The sequence below is a fragment of the Lissotriton vulgaris genome, chromosome 4_1, assembly GCF_964263255.1.
Source record: "Lissotriton vulgaris chromosome 4_1, aLisVul1.2, whole genome shotgun sequence".
NCBI classification, from domain to species: domain Eukaryota; kingdom Metazoa; phylum Chordata; class Amphibia; order Caudata; family Salamandridae; genus Lissotriton; species Lissotriton vulgaris.
The window spans coordinates 1,565,992,286-1,566,012,574 of NC_141691.1; the positions used below are offsets into that span (position 1 = coordinate 1,565,992,286).

Below are 20,289 nucleotides of genomic sequence, written 5' to 3' on the forward strand. Positions count from 1 at the left end.
CACCTTCTTTAAAAGCAAAGTTGAGTTTTTCATTACATTTTTGATAATCCCACTTTTTGAAAGTTATATGTAACAGTGAGTTCTGCCGGGTAAGACAATTTCTTCACAATTTATAACACTCATGCAAATCAGTGATTCGTAAGTCGAAACTGGAACACATATGAAGTGACAATGTGGTTGGTGGTATCAAAAAGATTGTAACTTTTTCTTTTTTTGAGAAATTTCCAAAAATGTTTTTTTAATTTTGAATGACTCCACACAAGTTCAAATGACACAGGCTGTCTTGTAATTCATTAAATAAAACGGCGCAGGTGACAGATATTTACAGTGACTAAGAAGTGCCCAAGTGACAGAAAGTGACTCTGTGTATTGTACATGGAAGTGAAGAAACAATACGTAGATAATGTATTTACACAAGGTTAGTGATATGAAGTAAGTCCAAACACTGTATCCTTTAAGCATCTCTGGCCCAAGCAGTGATTCATATGTGTTCCAGTGTCGATTTAGGAATTATTGATTTGCATAAGTGTTATGAATTGTAAAGAAATTGTCTTACCCAACAGACCCCACTGTTATGTATAATAAATATGCCCAGGTTCTGAGGGATACTTGGTTACCCCTTTGCTTTCCACACTTTTTGAAAGTTGCCATTTTCCTGCTCTAAGCCCTGTGTGCCTGCAGCCTGTCTCTGTTTGCATGTCTGGGTTGGATGATGGCTGGGCTTTGTTTATTCCCTAGACAGTCACACACAATGGTGGCTTAGGTGTGACTTGATGGGCCATCCTGGCAGGATTGGAAAGAGGAGCTAGGCACAGGGTCAGGGTCTCACTTACACTTGAATAGGAATTGAGTCCTTTCCACACACAAAGGGTTGAATTTCCACCTGTAATGAGTCAGAAGCCAGGTACGGCAGGAAGGACATCTGTGCACCTCAAAGACCCTACTTTGGAATCTTTCCCACTTCAAAGGCACCACTGGGAAATGGAACTAAGACCCTACATCTTCAGTAAACTTATGAACCTGAGGATGCTCCGCCAGGAAGAAGGACTGCTGTGCTGTTGAAGGACTTCCACTCTGGGATGCTGCTCTGGAAGAACTGTTTTCTTGCTGTGCTAACCTGCTGCATGCTGCCCTCCTGGTCCGGGTGAGAAGGACTGGACATGCATCACTTGACCTCCAGAACTCAGAGTGACTCCAAGGGTGAGTTGGCTGACCTCCTAATCTGAAGTCTTAGGCACATAAAAGACTTCCAACTATCCTGCTTCTGCACCTGGGCTCTGCCATCTGTGAGTCTGCACTGCCATCCAAGTCCTGGATCCTTGGAAGGAGGCCTGAGATTTTTCTCTCAGTCAAAACCTATGCATCCTCTCTAGAACCAGCGCATTGGCACCATTGCATGGATTTCAACTAGTGTATCAACCCTGTTGATGACAAGAACTGGCACATTGCCTCTGATGCCAGGGTCGACATCAAAGCATCGCCTTCAGAGCCAGCACTGCATGATGCTCACCCGGGCTCTGTCATGGTGTCTCTGTCGACGACAGCCTTAAAGACGATGGCGAGAAGTCTGCATTGCAGCCACAAAGCTCATGGAAGCGATGCATCACCGCTGATGCACTGATCAGGACCAGCACATCGCTTCCACTGTGAGGGTCGACCCTGAAGCATCGCTTGCACATCAACCATCATTGTGGCTGCATTTCGCATCCTCCTTGTCGACAGGATATTCAATGTTAATGCAACCTTGACTTAGGTACTTTTGTTCGACAGGACCAACGTGGTCCTTGTAGCCTGTCCGTGCTCCATCGCATTTTGCCTAAACTTTTGACTTTGTCCAAGTCCAGCACAACCAGATGTCCCTTGTTGGTGCGTAGTGCTTTTTGGCACTATTTTCTCTTATTTCTTTAATATTCAATTTCTCCGGTTTTTTTTTCCGAACTCAGTGTGGAATCTTTTTGGCTGGGGTTTTAGCTGTTTTACATTTTGAAGTGTTGCACAAATACTTTACACATTGGTTGTTAAGGTAAACTTGTCTGCTCTGTGCCCAGTTACTAGGGGGTTCCATGCAGGTGATTATGCGGTTTGCTTGTGTTTTACCTTAACAGAAATTGTGCCTACTGCTTGAGTAGGGTTTCACCCTTGTCAACGAGTAGCCCAATTTCCTTTAAGGGTACAATAACCTAACCCAAGAAAATGAATTTGAAATGTCACCTCTATAGATGGAGCAGTGACCCAGGATTCACAATTCTGTGTCTAGTCACAAACAGCACAAGCAACCTACAAACCAATATAAAGGTTATTATCCGGATACATTATGGGATATCACAATTCAGAAAAATTCTTTTACAACAACAAGTCTGCTACCTCTTGTATTTGCTCATATCGCATCAGATAACACTGCAATGAAGACCCCAAGTAAGTGGTTCTTATGAGAAATAGCCCAAAGAAATTCAAGGTCTAAAATGTAACAAAGCGTCTGAATTAAACTTGATTGCAGGGGAGTGCAACCCTAGGAGATGCTTAATAATCTTTGCAAGCAAAAGATGCTTCACAAACTCCCCATGACCAATAAACCCAATAGCCAGAGAAGCCTAGATGTCATTTAGGGGTCACCATAAATAGCACTTGTGACCATTTGCTTGCCCCTTGCACCCCCTGGCACTGCTTTTGAGACCCCTGTCCTCAGAGGTTGGAAACTCAGTGCCAAGAATACAGTGGAAACAGAACAATTGATGGACATAATGCAGACAAATGTCATACATTCACCCCAATACAGAGATATGAGCCTAAACCCCAAAACCGGTCCTAGGATGCTTATTTCCGGTCCAGGGAGGACCTAGCTTGGCAGTTCGGGCTAGACTGTTCCCATGAGGCACAGGGTCAAGACTGATTTGCATATGGCCAGGTCTAAATTGGGTGGGCATGGTGAGAAAAAGAATGATGAATTTAACCTAGATCTATTGACTGGGGGTGAATGTTTTGATTAGTTCTGTGTTCGTCAATCAATTGTGTGTCTTTTTCTTTCTCGCCCTATGTGTGCCGGGCATTCCCAGACATGGATCCCGGGCTCACTGTGCCACTGGATTCATTCTATCCTGGGTCATGAGGAGTGAAACCCCAAAACCAGTCCTAGGATGCTTGTTTCCTGTCCAGGGAGGACCTGGCTGGGAAGTTCGGGCTGGACTGTTCCCATGAGGCACATTGTCAAGACTGATTTGCATATTGACAGGTCTAAACTGGGGTGGCATGGTGAGCAAAAGAATGATGGATTTAACCCCAATCTATTGACTGGGGGTGAATGTTTTGATTTGTTCTGCATCCCATCCACCAATTGTGTGTATTTTGCTTTCTCGCCTTAAGTGCACCAGGAATGCCCAGACGTGGGTCCCGGGCTCACTGTGCCACTGGATTCAAGTTATCCTGGCTGATGAGGGGTAAAACTCCGAAACCGGTCCTAGGATGCTTTCTCGCCCTAAGTAAGCTTGGCATGCCACGCGTGGGTCCCGGGCTCACTATGCCACTGTATCCTGGCTGATGAGGGGTGAAACCCTGAAACCAGTCCTAGCATGCTTGTTTCCAGTCCAGGGAGGACCTGCTTGGCCGTTCGGGCTGGACTGATCCCATGAGGCACAGGGCCAAGACTGATTTGCATATGGCCAGGTTTAAACTGGGTGGTATGGTGAGCAAATGAATGATGGATTTAACCCAGATCTATTGACTGGGGGTGAAAGTTTTTATTAGTTCAGTGCTCCGTCCATCTATTGTGTGTCTTTTTCTTTCTCGCCCTAAGTGCGCCGGGCATGCCCAGACATGGATCCCGGGCTCACTGTGCCACTGGATTCTTGCTATCCTGGCTCATGAGGGATGAAACCCTAAGACAAGTCCTAGGATGCTTGTTTCCTGTCCAGGGAGGACCTAGCTTGGCAGTTCGGGCTGGACTCTTCCCATGAGGCACATGGTCAAGGCTGATTTGCATATGGCCAGGTCTAAACTGGGGTGGCATGGTGAGCAAAAGAATGATGGATGTAACCCAGATGTATTGACTGGAGGTGAATGTTTCGATCTGTTCTGCGTTCCAACCACCAATTGTGTGTATTTTGCTTCCTCGCACTTAAGTGCGCCGGGCAGGCCCAGACATGGGTCCCGGGCTCACTCTGCCACTGGATTCAAGTTATCCTTGCTGATGAGGGGTGATACTCCATCTTTCTCGCCCTAATTGCGCTAGGCATGCCCAAATATGGATTTATTTATTTATTTCCGGTATTTGTAGAGCGCGACACTCATCCCATGGGATATCACGGCGCTGTAAACCAGAGGAGACTGCTGAGGACTGTGCTGGGGAATTAGTTTTTAGGAAAGAGATGGGTGTTTAATTTTTGGCGGAATTGCAGGTAATTTATGGTGTGTCTAAGGTCTACTGGTAACTCATTCCACCTTTTGGCAGCCAGGTATGAAAAGACGCGTCTACCTGTCCTTGCCTTGTGAATGCGCTTGGATTTGGCCAGAGCCAGGTGATTCGATCTTAGATTCCTGTTGGGGATATAGAATTCGATTTTCTCGCGGAGGATCGTGGGACCCGTTTTATAGAGAGCTCTGTGCGCGTGGCAGAGAATCTTGAAAGTAGCCCTCTGGCGCATTGGTAGCCAGAGAAGTTTTTTTAGGCATGCGGACGCTGAGTCGCGCTTGCCTTTGTTACAGACCAGTTTGGCCGCCTGGTTTTGTAGGACCTGTAGGCGGGAGAACAGTTGTTCGTTCATCCCTTCGAATAGGGCATTGCCATAATCCAGGCGGCTGACTAACAGGGCCTGAGTGACTGTACGTCGGCAGTCCAAGGGTATCCAGGGAAAGATTTTTGCCAGGAGTTTGAGTATAGCGAATCCTTTGCCCCAGAGTGATCGAATATGGTCCTTCATGGACAGTGCGTCGTCCATAATGATACCTAGATTTCTGGCGTGCTGTTTCGGGGTAGGGGCTGACCCTAGAAATGGTGGCCACCACGTGCCGTTCCATGTAAGTTTGGCTCCTCCGAACAGTAGTATCTCCGATTTGCCGGCATTTAGTTTCAAGCAGTGGTTACGCATCCAATCTGCCATTTCGGAGAGACAGCTATGTAGCTTTTTCTTTGTTGATTCCGACCCTTCATCCATTGTCACCATCAGCTGTGTGTCGTCGGCATAGGAACATATGCCGATGCCCCACTTTCTACCAATGTCAGCCAGAGATGAAACGTAGACATTGAAGAGAGTCGGGCTCAGCGAGGCCCCCTGTGGGACCCCGCAGCCGATGGGATAGGGTTTCGAGTAGAACTGTCCCATGTGGACTGCTTGGGTACGATTGCTGAGGAATGATTTAATCCAGCTCAAAGCTGTGGATTGCACTCCTTTGCTCCGGAGGGTGTTTATTAGGCAATCGTGTGATACCGTGTCAAACGCTGCTGACAGGTCGAGCAGTATCAGGGCCACAGATCCCCCTTGATCTGTGATGCACCTAACACTGTCCGACTCTGCCAGCAACGTTGCCTCGGTGCTATTGTTGGCTCTAAAGCCGGTCTGGGAGGGGTCCAGGAGTGAGTTGTCTTCCAAATATCGGGACAGTTATGTGTTGACCAGTTTCTCCAGAGCCTTGGAGAGGTAAGGGAGCTGAGAAATTGGCCTGTAATTCTCTGGATTGGAGATATCGGATCCGGCTTTTTTCAAAAGGGGAGTCACGTATGCGTGTTTCCAGGCTTCTGGAAAGGACGCAGTGATGAGTGATTGATTGAAAAGTTTGGTGATAAAAGGGCAGAGCGTTTGTGCAATTTTGGAAAACACAAAATGGGGACATGGGTCCGCAGGAGAGCCGGATTTAATTGTCTTCAATGTCGATAGTACCTCGTTTTCGGAGAGTGGTTGAAAACTAGTTAGACGCGGGGGAATGGCTTCATCTGATTGGTCTGATGTAAAAGAATGCTTGTCAGATATGTCGGGCAAGGTAGAGGTGTTTTAGGGGGCAAAGGTAGAGTAAATTTTGTTGATTTTATCAGCAAAGAAGGTGCTGATGCGTTCACAGGCCTCGGTTGAGGGGGTGAGGGCTTGTGAGGTGCTGGACGGGTTACTGAGCTCCTTTACTATTTTAAACAATTCTTTTGCGGAATTGTGGTTTTCATGGATTCGTTGGGTGAAATATGCCTTTTTTGCATCTCGGATGGCTAGGATATATTGTTTCCGCTTGGTGACATAGATTGCTCTGGTTTCCGAGTCTTTTGTTTGTCTCCATTGATGTTCGTTTTTTTGGCATTCCTTTTTAAGGCTCTTAAGGAGAGGTGTATACCATTTTTCCCTAGTAGTTGTTTTTTTCCTTGATTCCCGCAGGGGGGCTAGTTTGTCTAGCTTTTGGCGAATTCCGGTGTCGAGAAGGGTGACATTGCTGCAGATGGAGGAATCCTCCCGCAAGGTGACCTCTGTCTCTAGAAAGTAGTTTTGAAAATTAGAGTCATTGATTAGCCTCCAAGCTCTATTGGTAGTAAAGGGGGTGGATCTGGGCTTCGCGGGTTTGCCAGGGAGATTATATGAGAAGGAAAGCATGGAGTGGTCGGACCAAGACAGGGGGAGGATTTCCTTTATAGTGGTCGACTCAATATTAGTGAAAAGAAGATCCAGGGTATGCCCTGCTGAGTGCGTAGGGCCCTCCACCCACTGTCTAAGTTGTAGAATTTCCATGTCGTATTTCAACTGGGAGGATCCGGGGGCATTAGTATTTTCGTAATGGACGTTGAAGTCGCCGACGACCATGTAATTTTTATGTTTTAGACAAAGTGGTAGCAGTTGGTTCAATAGTTTGGCTACTATACTGGCTTGTTGCCCTGGGGGGTTGTAGACAACTGCGCCAGCTAGTATGGTAAGGCCCTCACGGAGAATTTTAAATGGTAATATCTCGTGTTTGGGGTAGGCGGTTGTCGTTTCTGAGAGACATGTTAGGTGGCCTCTGAAAATCACAGCGACTCCACCTCCTTTTTTTATGCCTTGTCTGTTTTGCGTAATTATTTTATAATCGGGTGGAAGGGCATTGGCAAGATCTGGAGCGCTGGTATCAGATAGCCAGGTTTCGGTGATGAAAACCAGGTCAGGGGTCCTGGATGTCAACATGTCCCAGATATCTAGAGCATGTTTAGGTAGAGATATAGCATTAAGGTATAGGCATTTCAGGTCCAACTGATTGTTGGTGGAGATTGTATAATGATCAGGTGGGGGTTGGCTCATGCTTGACCATCGACAAGAGCGACAGGAGATAGGACCGTAGGATAGGCTGGGTCCGGTTTGGATGCATGGGTGAGATTTAACATCCGTGGTGGCTTTGTTGAGGGCTAGTAGTATACTGCGAGTATAGTAGATGGGCTTGGACTATATGGATATGGATTTATTTATTTATTTATTTATTTCCGGTATTTGTAGAGCGCGACGGGCTCACTGTGCTACTGGATTCATTCTATCCTGGCTCATGAGGGGTGAAACCCGCAAACCAGTCCTAGGATGCTTGTTTCCTTTCCAGGGGTATTAGGGGTGTGGGACCTAGTAGCCAATGGGCTACTAGCCCCATCGGATAATCTGAACCTGAGGTGACAAAGTCCTGTGGAGGGTTGCACCAATTCTACCCAGAAGCCTCTGTTCGGTCACTTTTAAAAATGGCCGAACCCTTCCCTGCTAAATAGACCAGGTACCCCACCCTATAGGTATGGCCAGCCTTCTGGGGATGTATACCTCCTATCTAATTTTCCTGCCTGCCTGCCCAGGATGCAAATGTGTATGGGGCAGAGGGTGACCTTTTCCATCTCTGGGAAGATCCCTGATTGCAAATCAGAGGCAGAGGGTGCTTTGAAGCTCACTTCCTTGATGTGCCACGTCATGAGCCATCGTGTCAGGGAGGGAGGTGATACCTCCCGCACTGGCAGGTCTTTTTTTCTGCCTCCTGAGAGAGTTCATACCTCTTGATAGGGAGACTGATTCCTGCGTTAGTGGCACCAGCTGTAGGCCAGGGCACAGGAAAGGCTGGGCGAAACTAGGGGGGCAACCTATAAGGTAGCCACCTGGGTGCATGTCACATTAACTCTGACTTTGGGGAATCAATCAATAAATCAACCAATCAGTAGATTTTTGTAGAGCACAGATTGTCACCCCAAGGGGTCTTAAGGCGCAGGGTTTCTATGAGACTCAGTCTAATAGCCAAGTCTTCAACTTTTTCCTGAAGTCTTCAAGCGATGTGGAGGGGCATGGGTGGAGTGGGAGGTCATTGCCTGTGTGAGGTAGGAGAAAGCATACCCTCAGCAGTGGCTCTGATGGATGCAGGGAACGTCGGCCAGGGTGAGAGAGGAGGAGCGGAGCTCTCGAGTTGATCGTGGAGTGTCATCCGGTGGTTGATGTAGGCGAGTCTGTGATTGTTGAGAGGCTTGTAGGCATTTGTGAGGCGTTTAAAGAGGCATATTTCTTGGGCATGGAGCCAGTGGAGAGCTTTGAGATAAGGTGTGATGCTGGTTCTTCAGGGAAGGTTGAGAATGAGTCTTGCTGCTGAGTTCTGGATAGTCTGGAGGCAGTTTAGGAGTTGTTTGGTGGTTACTATGTAGAGTGCGTTGCCGTAATCAAGGGGGCTGGAGACAAGGGCTGAGGAGATCATCTTTCTGGTGGAGAGGGAGATCCATCAGAAGATCTTGCGGAGCATGTGGATGATGTGGAAGCAGGCAGAGGAGACAGCATTGGCTGTTGCTTCATGGTCAGTTGGCTGTTATAAGGAGGTATGTCTGGGGTTCAGGTAACACATAAAAGATCTGTTTGCCAACAAAAGGGATGCCCAACTACCCAATTGCATTTTCCAGAGAAAGGGATCTGCAGATCCTAAATCATGATGATCTGTCAACTGCTTGGCCTCTTGTACTCTTATATTACTTCCCTCCCTTTCCTCAATTAGAAAGATTTTGTTCAAGCTTTGCAGGGTAAGTTGTCAAGTAATTCTCATAACTCCTTACTGGCCCAGGAAATTCTGGCTTTCATTTCTTAAGCAGTGGAATGTACAACAGGGCTGAACACTCACAGACCATGCATCACCCTTGAGGTTGTTGAGTCTTCCTCAATTTACCATGAGCACTCTAAGTTGAAGGATGGGCTTGTGAGAGACTACGCCTTTGTACACTCGTCTTATTCAGGAGTGTGTATAGGCAACAAAACAGGCTCATAGCCCCTACATTTTAAAATCATACAATAAAGATTGTGCCACATTTATGCATTGCTGAAACTCCAAAGAGCTGAATTAGTTAAATTATAATCCTCTATCTTTTGGTCTCCTTTGGAAACTGTAGGTTCGCAACCTGAGTTGCTTCCTTGCCTCCTAAATGGCGTTGACTTGGACTACCCTGAACTCTATACCATCTCCTTTTGGTTTGAAGGGCTTAACAGTACGTGCCATCAGAATCACTGGAGGAAGCATCCATAAAAAATGTATCTATGTAGTTTCTTTAATCTCAATAACTGCTCCACCAGGGTTAGAAGAGATTCGTGTGCTTTCAAGTTTAGAGTCCTACTTTCAATGTGTTCCAAAGGGTCTTGCTTTATGTCTTTAACAGACTCTTCTTCAGAAAATAACTTCTGATTGCCATCATAACCAGGAAATCTTTCTTCCCTATTTCTGTCCTTCTTTATCTGATGAAGAACTTTCTTTACGTACCTTGGACGTGGGTACGATGGTCATGGTTGCCCAAAAAAGGATATGTTAATTCTGCAAATGTGACTCTGTTTTTGTTTTTTGTAGCACTACTTGTCTCAGTCTTAAGCCATCTGTAGACACTGTGAGTCAGTGGGTACACTTAGCGACTTTAAGGTCTCGGCCTCATCCAGCGCATGCGCTAACCTGGCCGAGACATTTAGTAGCTGCTTTGGAAAGTGCTACTTTTCCGGCGGCCAGCTTACTATCAAGCGCACAAGTTCGTGCGCGCATGCTCATAATAGCAAGCTGGTGGCCGGCGAGGTAGCACTTTCGGTGACGCGCATGCGCACCACTGGCGTCACCACTCGCGTTTTTTTTCTTTTCATTGTGCGCCTGCACAGCTTTACTATTACGGCCGCGCGGCCAATGCTTGTTTTTTTCATCTTGTCCTTCTTCGATGATTATTGCTGCTGAAAGAAACATGGGCTCTTGTAGTTCCTGCTATGCTTAGCGTCCTTGGTTTCCAGGATGGCGGTAGTTGTTGTTTAAAGTTACCAGACATAGGAGGCTGCCAATGTCTCGGGGTGCAATAGCCACGCCATGCTTTCCCACGTTTTTGTTTTGATATTGGCTCTGGGGAGCTCAGGCACCGCCGCACAGAGCACCCTGTCATGGCTGGACAAGGGGCCCGAAACGGCAGAAGGAGACTTGAAGTTAGAGGCAGTGGAGACCGGGATTGATGACATTTTACCAACTCCAGCTCCTTCAGAGGTTCCCGATGCTTCTTCCCCCCTTAAGCTCACTAAGGCCCCTGGAGAAATCTCTTCGTCTATCCCCTGGGGGGACCAAGCAGCCCCTCCAGACTCCACCCAGGACAATGGAGATCTCTTACCCCTTCTGGTCCGGGCAGTCCCTGGTTCTCCTTGCGCTGCGGTCTCCGCTCTTCAAGCACCTGTAACCGACAGTAGGCGTCACTTCCCTCCTGCACGGACAACTTTTGCTGTGGGAAATCACTATCGAGGGATACTGGGTTGGCGACAGGCACTTGGTTGTAGTAATCCGTATTGGGCTCTGCGAACCGTTCTCGTTAGGGGTAATAGATGTGTAATAAATTGTGACAATACTTTTTTTGTTACCTCCCCCACTACACCTTAAACAGTACATTTTAACAATGCTGTACGTTATTACCCGTATCGGAGCTTGCCAAGACGTCTTTAATGAGGCACATAATCATCTTCTTTTTAATAGGCCTGCGATGCTAATGATGGCAAGTATATATAATTCACAGGTCTGCTATTAGTTTGGGCAGTCTCATCCATTGTATGTTTATATACTCCTGATAAATTGCCCTATGTGGCGAGGGTGATGCTCAGAAAGTCTTTAGTTTTGAGTCGTTTGCACTTTGTGGCATGTAGTTTTATTTTTTCCACTAGATGCAGGGCCACAGGGATTATGCAATTCTTCTCCGTGTTTTTTTTCCGCATTGCTATGGATTTGCTGCATATACCATATAATCCATCATTTGCTGCATAGTTAGAGATGTTAGAAAAAACTATTTTGTTTCAGGTTTAAGTGGATCAAAAGTTAATAAAATCACAGCAACAATATTGCTGTGGACGGCCCTATGTAAAATTTGACTGGTTACCTTTCACCTGATTGGTATTATAGTTGAATATTAAACTGGTACTAGTTAGGTTAAACTTGTTAACGTATAAGTAATGACAGAATTATGAAGTAATACTATTACAAAATGTGTTGGCTTACGTCGCATAGTTTGCCTTTTCTTGCTGCATAATTTAGTCAACCATGCAACGTAATTTGGTCCTCGCCTGCCCCGTATAATCTCAGTTGCTGAAGATCATCCTCATTACTTAACACTAGTTAAGAACTAAACCTTTTAGTGTGATAGTTTCAGCATTTTTCAGCAGGGTTGCTGTACTTTTAGTGTGACAGGACCAGTGATTTCCTACCAGGTGTGCAATGCCCATAGGGCTGAAAGGGCTTTACCCCCCTACCCCTCCCCCCCATCCCTGTTGCGTGTCTTAGCCTGGGCTGAGGCAGCTTTCCGGCAGGACACATAGTTTTTGAACTGCTGTGGGCTGGCTGGAAAGTGGCTGACACCTCATCTCAGCCTCATCTTAGAAATTGACAGTTGTTTAAAAGAGCATTTACTTGTTATGGCTTATGATGCACCAGGTCCACCAATACCGTCTGCTGTTACAGCTCATTTAACAAGGAGTCTCTCTCCTTCCTGAATGGTAGCACATACATTATCTTTTTTTTATAGTTGTAGGGCGTCAATATAGGCTATCCTATCAATTTTGTTAAGCATTATAGGTTACAGGTTTCCAGTATGTGTAAAGATCTTTGTTTCACAGTTCAGAGTACTGTTACTAACTAATCTGTCTTAAAAGTAAAATAGGTCTTAAACTACTTGTGATATCCTCATCAGGTAAAGAGGGAACAAGAAACAGGTACAATGCAGAAATGTCAGATTACATTTCTGTAATCTTCATTACTTTCACTCCTACTCTTGCCCAGCCAAGTCCTTTTACCCTCATTTCTCTCCCCAGGAGTGGTGTCATTGATTCAGTAACTGTCTGTTAATGCCTGTTAAGTCATAGCAAACTCTTTGTGGATCAGTACCGTAGTGAGTTGATTGGTTTTGCTAAAAACTCAGGGGCATATTTACAAGCCCCTTGCGCCACTTTTGCGTCACTTTTCCCATGACGCAAAAGTGGCGCAAGGGAGCTCGTAAATCTGCCCCTAAGAGCCTTATTTAGCATCTGGCAGATGGGATACTCCGTCAAAACATCACATATATCACACTGCATAGTTAGAGATGTTAGAAAAAACTATTTTGTTTCAGGTTTAAATGGATCAAAAGTTAATAAAATCACAGCAACAATATTGCTGTGGACGGCCCTATGTAAAATTTGACTGGTTACCTTTCACCTGATTGGTATTATAGTTGAATATTAAACTGGTACTAGTTAGGTTAAACTTGTTAACGTATAAGTAATGACAGAATTATGAAGTAATACTATTACAAAATGTGTTGGCTTACGTCGCATAGTTTGCCTTTTCTTGCTGCATAATTTAGTCAACCATGCAACGTAATTTGGTCCTCGCCTGCCCCGTATAATCTCAGTTGCTGAAGATCATCCTCATTACTTAACACTAGTTAAGAACTAAACCTTTTAGTGTGATAGTTTCAGCATTTTTCAGCAGGGTTGCTGTACTTTTAGTGTGACAGGACCAGTGATTTCCTACCAGGTGTGCAATGCCCATAGGGCTGAAAGGGCTTTACCCCCCTACCCCTCCCCCCCATCCCTGTTGCGTGTCTTAGCCTGGGCTGAGGCAGCTTTCCGGCAGGACACATAGGGCCCGATTCACAGAATGAACTTACTACTTTTGGCATTCACAGAATGCACTTACTACTTTTGGTATTCACAAAATGAACTTACTCATTTCGGTATTCACAGAAGTTAGGACTACTAACTTTAAGACGCCTAAATGCCTTCTGTGAATACCGAAAGTCTTAAAATTAGGATTTTTCTCAATTTAGTAGTAGTAAAGTTAGGACTACTAACTTTAGGACGCCTAAATGCCTTCTGTGAATACCGAAAGTCTTAAAATTAGGATTTTTCTCAATTTAGTAGTAGTAAAGTTAGGACTCCTAACTTTACTACTACTAAATTGAGAACAATTCTAATTTTAAGATTTTCGGTATTCACAGAAGGCATTTAGGCGTCCTAAAGTTAGTAGTCCTAACTTTACTAATACTAAATTGAGAAAAATCCTAATTTTAAGACTTTCGGTATTCACAGAAGGCATTTAAGCATCTTAAAGTTAGTAGTCCTAACTTTACTACTACTAAATTGAGAAAAATCCTAATTTTAAGACTTTCGGTATTCACAGAAGGCATTTAGGTGTCCTAAAGTTAGTAGTCCTAACTTTACTACTACTAAATTGAGAAAAATCTTAATTTCAAGACTTTCGGTATTCACAGAAGGCATTTAGGAGTCCTAAAGTTAGTAGTCCTAACTTCTGTGAATACCGAAATGAGTAAGTTCATTCTGTGAATACCAAAAGTAGTAAGTGCATTCTGTGAATCGGGCCCAACGTTTTTGAACTGCTGTGGGCTGGCTGGAAAGTGGCTGACACCTCATCTCAGCCTCATCTTAGAAATTGACAGTTGTTTAAAAGAGCATTTACTTGTTATGGCTTATGATGCACCAGGTCCACCAATACCGTCTGCTGTTACAGCTCATTTAACAAGGAGTCTCTCTCCTTCCTGAATGGTAGCACATACATTATCTTTTTTTATAGTTGTAGGGCGTCAATATAGGCTATCCTATCAATTTTGTTAAGCATTATAGGGTACAGGTTTCCAGTATGTGTAAAGATCTTTGTTTCACAGTTCAGAGTACTGTTACTAACTAATCTGTCTTAAAAGTAAAATAGGTCTTAAACTACTTGTGATATCCTCATCAGGTAAAGAGGGAACAAGAAACAGGTACAATGCAGAAATGTCAGATTACATTTCTGTAATCTTCATTACTTTCACTCCTACTCTTGCCCAGCCAAGTCCTTTTACCCTCATTTCTCTCCCCAGGAGTGGTGTCATTGATTCAGTAACTGGCTGTTAATGCCTGTTAAGTCATAGCAAACTCTTTGTGGATCAGTACCGTAGTGAGTTGATTGGTTTTGCTAAAAACTCAGGGGCATATTTACAAGCCCCTTGCGCCACTTTTGCGTCACTTTTCCCATGACGCAAAAGTGGCGCAAGGGAGCTCGTAAATCTGCCCCTAAGAGCCTTATTTAGCATCTGGCAGATGGGATACTCCGTCAAAACATCACATATATCACACTGGTCATAATATAAGTGCTGCAGGCCCAGATTTACTAATGTCCGCATCGAGTTATGGCACTTCTTTGGCTCAGCCCTAAGGCAAAATCCCTTTTGGCATTTACTAAGCCTTGCAAAGATGATTTGTATGGCTTTGCATGGTTTAGACAAATACAATGTACCACAACACATTGCATAATTTTGCCTTGTTTTACTTTGCATTTGCTAGGCATTAAATGGTTGGAGAATGGACATTCCCATGCATCCCTTCATGAATTGACGCAAGCCCAGATTTACAAAGATTAGTAACCCTGGGGAATGTGCTTCTACGGATTATTTTTGTGCAGGAAGATATTCCTCCCTACACAAAAACAATCCTGCTTATAACGCAGGTGCCTGCAGTGACGCTAGGCAGCAAACAGTGTGCAAGTGCTGTGAGGGAGCAGTAGTGCATATCTTAGTATATATGGCGCATTTCTGTTCTCTCCCTTTCACGCAACACACCACAGCCCAGCATGTTTCCAGGCTGTATTGTATTGTGTGAAAGAAAAGTAAATCCTGCCCAGTGGCTCTAATGCACTTATGCTATGGCATTGTAGCACCTAGGACATCTGCCATGTTTGTGGTCATGTATCTTGGCCACCAAACTCTAAATAAGGCTTTCAGTTAAAATTCTTCCAAGTTTCCTCTTTGCTTGGACTCATCTTGTCATTCTGTTAGATCTGCATAGTCTAGGTGTAAGTCATTATCAAGTTGCCATCATCTTTTTCTACGAAAATGCTTCTATGGAATAATTTCTACACAATCACATGTATTTGTTGGCTTGTCAGAATGTTCGATTTTGTAGCGCTTACATAGTCATTTAGACCTGTGTATTTATCTAGCTAGTATTTGGAGTGGCATTGGCTCCCTGAAAGCAGCAGTGGCCGGGAAGGAGGGAAATGGGGGAGGAGGGTGGGGTTTAAAAAAAACACTTACCTGCTGGCTGCCCGGCCGGATAGCAAGCCGCATCCTCTCCTCCGTCCTCTTCCTGGTTTCTCCTGTGTAATCAAGAAGCAGCTGGGCTCCCAGGCTCCCCATAGCCAGTCACAAAACTGCAATGCAGCATTGTGATGGGTCTGAACCCCATAGTTCTGCACTCAGCCAGGCAATGGGAGCCTAGGAATATTCTCCACCCAAACTATAATGCAGCCAGGGTGGACAACATGCTAAGTGGGTATTCATATTTTTCCGGCCCGAGATGGCCGGCCAAACAGTCATGTGCAGTTATTGTGCCCACCACTCCTCCCCCAGCTCTGTCAGCAGAGCAGATCTGCCCACCCCACCAAGTCGCCACAGCAGGAACAAATAAAATGATAATAAAGTACAGTTATTCAAATTTTATTTGTCCTTTTTTTACACTTCAAAAAGCAGTGGGGCGAGCTGCCACTGGGTATTTCCCCTCATATTAGAACTCTTGCCTAGAAAGAAATGAGCTTAAATTGCATGTAATTTGCACTGGAACATACCACTTGTATATAACCATATGTTGTAAATAGCAAACATGCACTAATATCAAATGCAAAATACATAAATACTGGTGTATGCATTGTTCACTACATTTTGCTTCCATCTGTAAATTGGGTAATTTGCATCTCAATATTTTCACACTTACTGTTCCAGTTAGCCATAACCATACTAAATTGGCAATATATTTATCTATTGAGAAATTTACGCATATATTGCATTGTAATTACATTCATATAGTGCTTACGAGTCCTGATGAGGCATTGAAGAGCTTTATGCCATGCAGCAATGCACTCTGGAACTTGAGGTTACTGATTATTGGTGTCACTGGTATTAGTCATGTGCCCTCAAGGAGGCCCTTAGGTGCATTTACTCCAATGTCTTTGTGGAGTATTAAATTAATAGGAATTAGGTATCAATATTAGTGCTGGGGTATATGATTTCATGCAGATAGTTGGTGTAATTAGGTATTGCTAGGTTGCAAGGTATGACTTCCAGAGGAGGGCGGGATGGGATTTTTGAGATGAGGTGCAGGCAATTTACGGAAGGACAATAAAAGAGATTAATACAAACATGTACATTAGTTAGAGTAGGCTACACTCATAAAAAGGAGGAAAGCAGTCAATGGAAAGTAATGAGATGGTCATTCAAAGAGAAAGTAACGGCAACTTTGGGCCATTTAAAGACAAGATAAGCAGAGTTTTAACACATAGACTTCTTTCGAGTTAGTATGTATTCTGAGGATGAAAACTGTACAGAAAATATCATTATTTGCTTGTGAAGTAGCAGTATAACAGGTACATTTTGATAGGCTCTAGAATCAGCTGAACAGCCTGTCCACTGCCAGGATACTCCTAGGTGACCACTTCAGCAAGGACAGCTGTTAAGCTCAGGAGCTGGTAGCATAAAGTAATGACTACTCACAAATATAGGGAACTATTGAGAGCTTTAGATCTTGCTTTGATAAATGACAAACCTTATGGTAAAAGCAATATGAGAAGAAATACAGGGTAGGTAATGCAAACGTCTAATACAAACATCAGCAAAGAGATTCAATAATTTATGGAGCGGATGTCTTCTGATGTTTCACTTAAAATGCTGCTTTAGTTGTATGGTACCCTGGAAAAGACTGAAATATGTTATGTCTTATGTATTTTTCACAGAACCTGGAATGTGGAATGACGAGAAATGCAGCGGATCCATGCCTTTTGTGTGTAAAGTGTATAGCCCCCTTGATTTTGTAGGATAAGCACACCAGCCATTGCTAGAAGGACCACACACTGTTGCCTGAATGATTGGAAATAAATGAAAAATTATAAATTCTTACTTATCAAAACCACATGTCAGTTAATCCGATGCTGGGGTTTTGGGTAATTGATTTAATAATAAAAGCTAGTACTTAAACTGAAAACAAACGCTGTTTCGTTTTCTATTTTCATGAATATATGCTGTACACTTTGATTTAAAGTCTTCCCTTTACCACACTTGAGAGTTGTCTTTGATCCTGCATGAACCTTGAAACTGCTGAGGCTCTTTTTTCCCTGGCTACTGTTTCCGTAGCAGAAGTTGGGGAAAGTCAATTATTGATGTCAAAGCCTGAAAGAAGGAAATATGCCTTGAAAATGTGAAACTGGTCATTTACAGTGGTGACGAAAGCTCCAATACACATGATAAAATATGTCAGAAATTGGGTTGCTAGATTACTGGAGTATGAGCCCTAGTCAAGCAGTAACCACAATCCTAATCAGGGTAAAGCAGAAGAACACCCTAAATTAACCTATGCTCACTCTCTGGTAGCTTAACATGGACCTGTCAGGCTTGACTTTAGAGACAATGGGTCATATGTAGGTAGCTAAATACCAGTCGGTAACGGCCGAAATTTTGTAAATTTGCCGTTACCGACGAGTATTTAGGCATTTGAGATGTAGGAGGCCAAAAGTAAGGATTCGGTAAATATGAATCTGTAAATACCGATTCATAATTACCAAATTCGAAATTACCGAATCGGTATTTACCGAATCCTCATTTACCGAATCGGGAAATAAGAAACTGTAAAAATTAGAATAGAAATGTAAGTAACTTCTAAAATACCGAATTTCATGAAATTCGGCATTTAAGAGTCGGTAATTACCATGGATTGAAAGCAGGTGGTAACCAGGTGTAGGCCATAAAACAGGCCCTAAAATGCAACAGTGTGATCAGAATGGCGGCATTCTATGAGATAGCAAGGCGGCTACGCCTACAGGCAGCAGGAGAGAGGCACTGGAGACGGGAGGAGCAAGTTTACAGACAGCAGATCACACTCTTCCAACTTACTGAAGCAGAGAACCATGAAAGGTACAGGCTACACCCCCACACCATCCTGGATTTGATAAGGGACCTGCACCCACTCCTGGAGCACCCAACACCAAGGGCTCAAGCCATACCACCACATGTGCAGGTGCTCTGTAGCCTACACCTACTTGTATCTGGCAGTTACCAGAGGGTGATAGCTGCGGTAGGTGGAGTGTCCCAGAGCTGCCTGTCCTGTTTCTTCAGCAAGTTCCTGGAGGCCATATTGCAGAGAATGCATCATTACATCAGCTTCCCTGACACACATGCAGAACTGCTGAAGACAACGACTGACAATTACAGAATGGCACAGTTCCCACATGTGATCGGCTGCATTGATTGCACACACATCCCAATCTGCCAACATGCAGCCACAGAGTACATCTACAGGAACAGAAAGTCCACACACTCAATAAATGTGCAGGTAATCTGCAATGCTGCCAACATAATCACAGATATCGTGGCCAAATTCCCAGGAAGCACCCACGACTCTTACATCTTCCAGAACAGTGGGATCTACACACGCCTGACAGCGGGGGTATTCGGAGAAGGATACCTGCTAGGTAAAAAACTGTAACACACCCTGATAGATACTACAGATGTAAGTTTTGTTGTGCATGTGACTAATGGCTCTCTCTTTTCCATAGAGGCGATAGTGCATATGCCGTCCGCTCGTTCATCCTGACACCCTACCTGAACACATCAACCCTGAGTGAGAGACGATACAACGTGGCACACAAATCTACTAGCAATGTTGTGGAGCACACCTTTGGGCTGGTAAAAATCAGGTTCCGCTGCCTCCACAAAAGCGGAGGAGCATGTTAGTACTCACCCCATATCTGCTGTAAAATCATTGCAACTTGCGCAATGCTGCACAACCTTGCCACTAGGAAAGGAACAGCAGTAGAATTGACAGATATTGATGATGACGATGATGAATTTGCACACCCTGAGCTCAACACAGCAGGAGTGGCGCTAGCAACAGATGGGAGACAGAGACGGGCAGAGATCACACACAACTATTTCTAAGTAAGTAAGGAGACACAGCCAGTTGTAATATGTACACAATGTAGTTCAATTCTTTGGCACTACGCCAGTACACAAAGGCCCAAATGTGCCAGTCCAATTGTAGCCATCCATTAAGGAAGTCCTGGGTTACTTCACTCATTCCAGGTGAGGGAGTTTGGGCATCCTCAGTGTTTGCGGGCACGCCTACCGGTGCTGGATGCTAATGGCTGGCTGTCCTCACTGGCAGTGCCAACCCCATGGAGCCTGCTGCTCCTCCTGGTGTCAGTAATAGGGGGGGTTATGCTAATCCTACTGGTGCTCTCCTCACTCTCCCCACATCCAGAGCAACAGTATTTGATGACTGAGCAGTCAGCAGCGCCTCCACTGCACTTGTCACCCTCACAAGGCCCCTTGAGACTTCACTGCTGCTGTGTGCCAGTCCCTCCTGCATGTTAACACAGCGCCTGCAAAGCAGGGAAGTGGCAGTGGCTATGCGGTTGACTGCCCTTGTGTGTTGTTCTGCCCTCTGTCTCGCCTTCCGCCTTGTTGCCCTGTGCTTGTCCAACTTACTGCACAATAGCAGCACAGACTGGGACATGTCTTGCATGCCTGCAGCCATCTCCCTCATTCCCTCCGCCATTGAGCTGATGCCCTTATTTATGTTTTCAACATTTACATTTAGGTGCCGCATCTGTTGTTGGACAGACTGGATGGCCTTCCCCTGCATCCGCTGCACTTTGACCATACTGGCCTCCAGTCCGTAGACGACACCAGGACCCTCTCCATGTTGGGATTGACTGCTGTCTCTGGCCCTGCGGCGTCTGCCACCTTTGTTGGCCCCTTGGAGGTGGACTGCTGATTAGCATTGCTGTCCTCAACTGCCACGGTTAAACTATCACTGCCACCGTGTCTCCTGCGGAAGT

The 20,289-nt window shown here is 44.8% G+C and overlaps 1 protein-coding gene across 1 annotated transcript in view; it reads left to right on the forward strand.

Annotated features, from left to right (window-relative positions):
* Positions 1-17,325, forward strand: part of LOC147724245 (lectin-like) — a 199,360-nt gene extending 182,035 nt beyond the window's left edge. The window contains exon 5 of the mRNA XM_086966982.1: positions 17,191-17,325. Coding sequence (XP_086823108.1) covers positions 17,191-17,276 — 86 coding nt within the window. The 3' untranslated portion in view covers positions 17,277-17,325. The remainder of the gene's footprint in view (positions 1-17,190) is intronic.
* Positions 17,326-20,289: the final 2,964 nt, after the last annotated feature.